This window comes from Boleophthalmus pectinirostris, unplaced genomic scaffold, assembly GCF_026225935.1.
Source record: "Boleophthalmus pectinirostris isolate CB_2022bp ecotype Guang Dong unplaced genomic scaffold, ASM2622593v1 HiC_scaffold_18, whole genome shotgun sequence".
Lineage (NCBI taxonomy): Eukaryota > Metazoa > Chordata > Actinopteri > Gobiiformes > Gobiidae > Boleophthalmus > Boleophthalmus pectinirostris.
Window position 1 is genome coordinate 44,008,539 of NW_026571133.1, and position 6,075 is coordinate 44,014,613.

The 6,075-nt window shown below is 41.9% G+C and overlaps 1 protein-coding gene across 2 annotated transcripts; it reads left to right on the plus strand.

Moving 5' to 3' along the window:
• The first annotated feature begins 451 nt into the window (after positions 1-451).
• Positions 452-4,969, plus strand: LOC129408912 (spexin prohormone 1-like). Of its 2 annotated transcripts, XM_055153521.1 has the most exons (3): positions 452-617; positions 3,080-3,166; positions 4,836-4,969. In XM_055153521.1, the coding sequence occupies exons 1-3, from the start codon at positions 512-514 to the stop codon at positions 4,898-4,900; spliced, it is 258 nt and encodes an 85-aa protein (XP_055009496.1). In that variant the 5' UTR covers positions 452-511; the 3' UTR covers positions 4,901-4,969. The 2 variants fall into 2 exon arrangements, with proteins under 2 accessions (XP_055009496.1, XP_055009495.1); XM_055153520.1 differs by lacking the exon at positions 452-617 and having other exon boundaries at positions 2,868-3,166.
• Positions 4,970-6,075: the final 1,106 nt, after the last annotated feature.

Sequence of the window (6,075 nt, forward strand, 5' to 3'; positions counted from 1 at the left end):
GCACTTGAGTGAGGAAAGACTCATAATATTTGTGTGTTTTGTTCACAGAATTTTCAGAGAAGGAACTGGACCCCACAGGCCATGCTCTACCTCAAAGGCACCCGTACGTCTCTTACACATTCACTTAGAATTCACACAAACATTTATAGAAGACATATACTGCTTGTGTTTGCTTTACTCTTATACTCTGTGACACACATGGATCATTATGTTATCATTTAGTTATTTTAAATCGTAACATTCATCTAAAATAAAAGAAAGAAACGCTGTAAATATCATGACAACAAAGCGCGGCAGGCTGTGGGTCCTCCTGTGGACAGCTGCACGTCACACCACTGAGGCAGCACACGGTTAGATTTAGGCATTTTTGATCAGAAAGCTGCAAATGACTAGCAACACTAAATGATTCGCAGAGTTAGTGTTTAGTTCCATTTTGTTGTTTCGTGATTTTTGGTCACATCTGCACACTGGTCTAGTCCTAAAGGAGACCACGTGAAAGTGCCCAGACTGAATGATAAAACTGTCCCACATATCCCCCCCGTGTTTGTCCACAGAGGGGCGCCGCTTTGTGTCAGAGGACCATAAAGAAGGAGATGTGTACGACACACTGCATTTAGGTGAGATGTTGCTCTCTTATTCAGGCCTGTCCCACTGACACAAACACTACAGATTATTGAGTAACGATATCCAAACCTCTCATTACAATATTTTCACATATGTATTTCACAGTACCACATTTATTGCAGTATTTTGTATGGACAATTTTCCGTGTTCAGTAGAGCTTTGGCAGGTAGGTACTCTTCGGTGCAGGAACCATTCTCACTTATTGCTTTATTTTCCACTATTAAAAGGAAAAAGGGGACTATGTGTTATTGAAGTTTTCAGCTTGTCCAAGAAAGGGTGGAAGTAAAAGACTGGAGATCGACTGGATGTCTTACGCAGGAGAAGTTTATTTACCATCTCTATTATTTACCAATAATACGGCCCGGGGGGACATGAAAAGTCAACTTAGGCTCCGTTCAGACTGCAGGACTTAACGCTCAATTCCGATTTTTTGGTGAAATCCGATGTTTTTGCGAGGTCGTTCACATTTCCAATTAAATGCGACTTGTATGTGAACTACAGTGTGAACATTAAACGGCCCGAAAGTGTCCCGCATGTGCACTGGAGACACGATGACGTCAACCGCAGCGAGCGTGCTCTGTGTTTACGGAAGTTGTCTAAACATGAACGCAGCATTGAGCACCTGGAGATTTTAAAGTTCCTCTCGTACCGGAGCCAGAACATGAACAACTTACTTGTTTTAAGGAGGAGATTGAGAAGGAGAAGGACGAGGTTTTTGGTCGTGGTGTTTTGTGGGCCGCGGCAGCGACGTCCACTGAAAGGAACGTGTGGATGTGGAGACGGAGCCAAGAGTGGTGAGTGGTGATGTGCTTCACTTCAGTGACACAGAGTTCATTAACAATTTTCTCCTACTTCAGTGCAGAATAGTGACGTTTGTGTCTTGTTGATAACGTGTAGGTGGATGAATGCACTTTGGCCGTTCACACTGAAGTCACATGTCAAAAGATCAGATATGTATCAGTTTCAGGAGCACATATCCAAGTGTCCTGGGTCACATTTGAAAAAATCGGATCTGTGTCGTTCAGACTGTCATTAAAAGATCAGATACAGGAACATAGAAGCCAAAAAATTGGATTTGGGTCACTTCAGGCTGCAGTCTGAACGCAGCCTTAGTGTGATTTCAAAAGAGAACATAGTTTGATCTTTGACTGTTCAAGTCTCTTTACCCTACTTCCAGAAGAGGAGGTTTATAAAGCAAGTGGTGAGACTGTGAAGGCCAGTACGACCCAGTTAGTCAGAAATATGCCACAATTCAGATAATGGTGCCAATGGTGTGCCAAGGGGAGATCATGATGTAAATCTAGTTTTTGTGTGTCAGTGTTAAACTGAGATGTACGTGGAAGAGAAATTACTTAAATTCTCTTACACTATGTACATTTCACAGAATGGCATAAAACTTTGCAGTGTCCATGGAGACAAGCATGAGACTGTATTTTTGACAGTACTGATAAATTGATTTTAAAAAAAATAATAATAATCATCTCATCTGTTGTAGTTCTAACTAAGTCAACTCTGGTTAGATTGTGTTAAAGTAAAGCTCAGATTGAAGTTTAATAGAGCTTCTGACAGAGTAGTGCCTGCAGTTAGCATCACACCCCCAAGAAATGTTCATGACATTAGCTGCAAAGTATCAATATACACATGTAAGTAAATGAAAGATTATACAAGTTTATACAAGTTTATACAGAACAGTGGAACATCCCGGGCAAAGCACAAATATTTTGAGGAGACGGGCAGGCGACAGACCCTCCACCAGAAAAGTGACATAGTACACCTTTAATATTACTCTATTCACCATTCATGAAATTGTTCCTCTAGGGGCAACGTTGACACACTTCTGCTTGTACTGACTTTGAAATAAAAGGTCCTAGTAAGAAGAGAGTAAAGAGAACCATCCATTCCACTAGAGGAAACCTTGAAGTAAAGATTGATCATAAAGGAAAATACTTCGATAATAATATCATTTAAGTAGTACCTGTAAACTGTGATCCTTTGAGACACTTCTTCACACATGTTGGAGTATGTGAGTAGAACTTCTTCACACATGTTGGAGTATGTGAGTAGAACTTCTTCACACATGTTGGAGTATGTGAGTAGAACTTCTTCCCACATGTTGGAGTATGTGAGTAGAACTTCTTCACACATGTTGGAGTATGTGAGTAGAACCTTCTTCACACATGTTGGAGTATGTAAGTAGAACTTTTCACACATGTTGGAGTATGTGAGTAGAACTTCTTCACACATGTTGGAGTATGTGAGTAGAACTTCTTCCCACATGTTGGAGTATGTGAGTACATGTTCTTCACACATGTTGGAGTTTGTGAGTAGAACTTCTTCCACATGTTGGAGTATGTGAGTACATGTTCTTCACACATGTTGGAGTATGTGAGTGCACATCATGGGAGTGTAACCTTTTGGCTTATGTGTCCTCTCTGTCCACGCTGGTGCGGCTCAGAAACTCGCAGTCAGAACACAGAGAAGCTGAGTGTGGATGAAGCTACCAGCCTCCTGCTCAACCTCCTGCAGCAGGCCCGCCAAGGAGGTGAGCCTACCCCACCACCCTGCGCCTCCACCCTATTTAACCATCATACTTCACTATCCTACCCCAATATCCCAACCCCACCCCCCTAACCACCATACCACCCTACTCATCCACCCTATCGCTCCACTCATCCACCCTATCCCCTCCACTCAGTCTTCTGCAGGAAGCCTCCAAGGAGTTGAGCTCCCACCACCCTACCCCCATTGCCCAACCCCACTGTCCAAAGTGGAGTAAGCGAGTATGACATCACCCATACCATTCAGCTCCATTCAAATGACGATCACAGAAGTTAGTAGTTATATCGCGAATCTGGGGCCGAGTTCCATATTAGGAATAGAAATTTATTTATGGACAAAATAGCTAAATTAAAACCCTGGGATCATGTAGAGTCGAACATTTGAAGAACATTTGAAGAGTTGATGGAGCCAGAAGCCCACGCTCATTTCCTATAGGAGGGTTTCAGTCACGTGATCACGATGATGCGCGAATTTCAGGTGGAGGGCAGGAAGTGAAGACAAACACGACAAACACAGCTCTGGAGAACACAGATATGGAGAAGAGTTCTTATTGTCAGGATTTAGGCAAAAGTACGAGCAGTTAGTTGACAAATATATTGCACGTGACCCCATCTTATTGAAAATGAGAGAATTTTCAACCGAAGTAAAAGATTTGCCGACAATCGAGGCAGAGGAGATCACGAACTATTTAGCTCTTCAGACATCGTTCTACACCAGACAACAGAAGAAGGCAAAGTACAAAAGTTTGGAGACATAGAACTTTTTTTGTGAGTGGATGGGTCCTCAACCTTGGTTCCAAACCCCTAAATGATGATTATGGTTTGGTCTTGGCCGGGGTGAGTGTTTGTCTTATTTTATGTGTATAGACGTTATGGGAAAAACTGCAGTGTATCAGCAGTGACCTCAATCTGAACTATTTAATGTCAACAAATGTCGTTAGTCGTTAGTCATTAATGATTTGTTTATGTTTAGGTAAACCACAAAAAACAATTTAGCTTTTTAACAAACCTTTGACGAAGTGTTCACTGCAGACACGAGCATTAGCAAATTCTGCTCCTCTCGACCACAAACAGGTTTGTGATCCACTTTTTACAGCGTTGTTCTGTCAGCTTTTCCCATTTCTGACCTTTGTGGACGACTATATTCGGTACTCTAAAAAAAACGTTTTTCCTTCTCTCGGTTAGAACAATTGGCACAGCCGTAAACTACACAACACATCAGTATTTTCCTCCAGTCAGTTCACTTCCTGCCCTCCATCTGATTTTGCGTGCTGACAAACGTAGCCCTGTGACGTCACGTGAAACCCAGCTATTAGAAGGTGGTGGCTAGTGGGTTAGCTATGTGCATTTAGTTACATATGTAGAGAGAGAGTCTAGGGCCTAACCACAACCCTAACCTACAACCACACCTCTCCACTCCACCTCACCACTGCACCCCTCCACCCTACCCCACTATTCTACCCTTCCGAAGCACACATACATGTACTACTAAAGCAGGCCTGTCAAGGAGGGGAGTCTAATCCACCATCCTCCCCGCTATACCATCCTATTATGAACCCAGGGCATAGGAGCACTCAAGCCTCAGATGGATTACATGCATGAATCATTTAAAAATATGCCTTTGTGTGTCTCTTCTCTGTCCTCTGTGTGCAGTGGAGGACATGCCCGCTGAGGTGTACCTGCAGGAGCTCCCCCTGTGGAAGAGACAGTACTTCTGACTGACATGTGGCCCGCCCCCTGCCCTGCCCCCTGCCCCGCCCCATGCCCCTTCACTCTGTAAATAGGACTCTGGATGTCATTTATGTCATTTTAATAAAGACTTGGAATTCATAGCATTCTTGTCTGTTTTTGTTTAATTAAACACACAAACAGTCTTCAGGAAATGTGATTAGATGACTAGAACTGCGTTAAAACTGTAAGCAGCCTGCTCTCTTACAGTTTTAGAAAGACGTTTTTACAATCATAACTGAATCTGTGTCACCAGAGCCTTCACCTGCAGATAGACACACATCCAAGTTTGTCTCATTCTCAGTTTATGTTCAGGTCTCATGTGAAGCTCAGAACCTCCAGAATTCCCTCCCTGAGCTGCAGAGGCTGCACTAGCACTGACTCAGGATGGTGCAGGTGCTGGGCTTTAGGGAGTGACCGTCAGATCAGAGACACATTTTAGTTTTAAACACACTGAATTTCACCATTGAAACTGGCAACCCCAATGAGAGGCTCATGTGATGCTCATTCTGATTGGATAATCATCCAAACTGCAACATAAACCATCAAATAACATCATGACCAATGTTTTTGTGATTAAGAATAAATCAGCTGTATAGTTGTTATCACCAAAAACTGTATTTGATTTGAACATGTTTACCTCATATCTGGGGACAAAGATAGGTCATGGATATGTCATTTAAATCTTCCATTAACAATCATATATCAGCATGTAATTCTCACTCTTCTGGAGAATACAGAGAAGAAAACACAGGCTTACAGGGAGGTCAGTTCACTGTTGAATTGAGTAAGCAGTCGCGTTGTTACAAAATGCCATGTATAGTGAGATGTACAAATACTGTTTCTATGGCTACACTCAAACGAAACAGAAAATGCACACCAAAGTTCTTGTAGAGGTGCAAGTGCAAGGAACAGTAAAATAAAAGTGAAAAAAATGTTTACTGTGGTCCAAGGCAAGAAAAATGATCTGACAAAGGCTTTTTTTCCCAAACGTTATTTAAAAATAATTTTAAAAAAAGCTTTTGGCCACTTTTATCTGTGGCTGAACATCAAAATATTTTTATTAAAATATTATCAATTTAGAATAAAGCTTGAGTTGCCACATAAGTTTTCGACCCATCTGATAATTTGTTCCAAAATGTAACATGTTGTAAATATGACGATT

Bases quoted from the DNA above. Each gene is read 5' to 3' on its own strand.
- LOC129408912 (XM_055153520.1), top strand. From the start codon at position 2,965: ATGTTGGAGTATGTGAGTACATGTTCTTCACACATGTTGGAGTATGTG. The intron at 3,167-4,835 runs GTGAGCCTACCC...CTCTGTGTGCAG, and splicing joins GCAGCAGGCCCGCCAAGGAG to TGGAGGACATGCCCGCTGAG.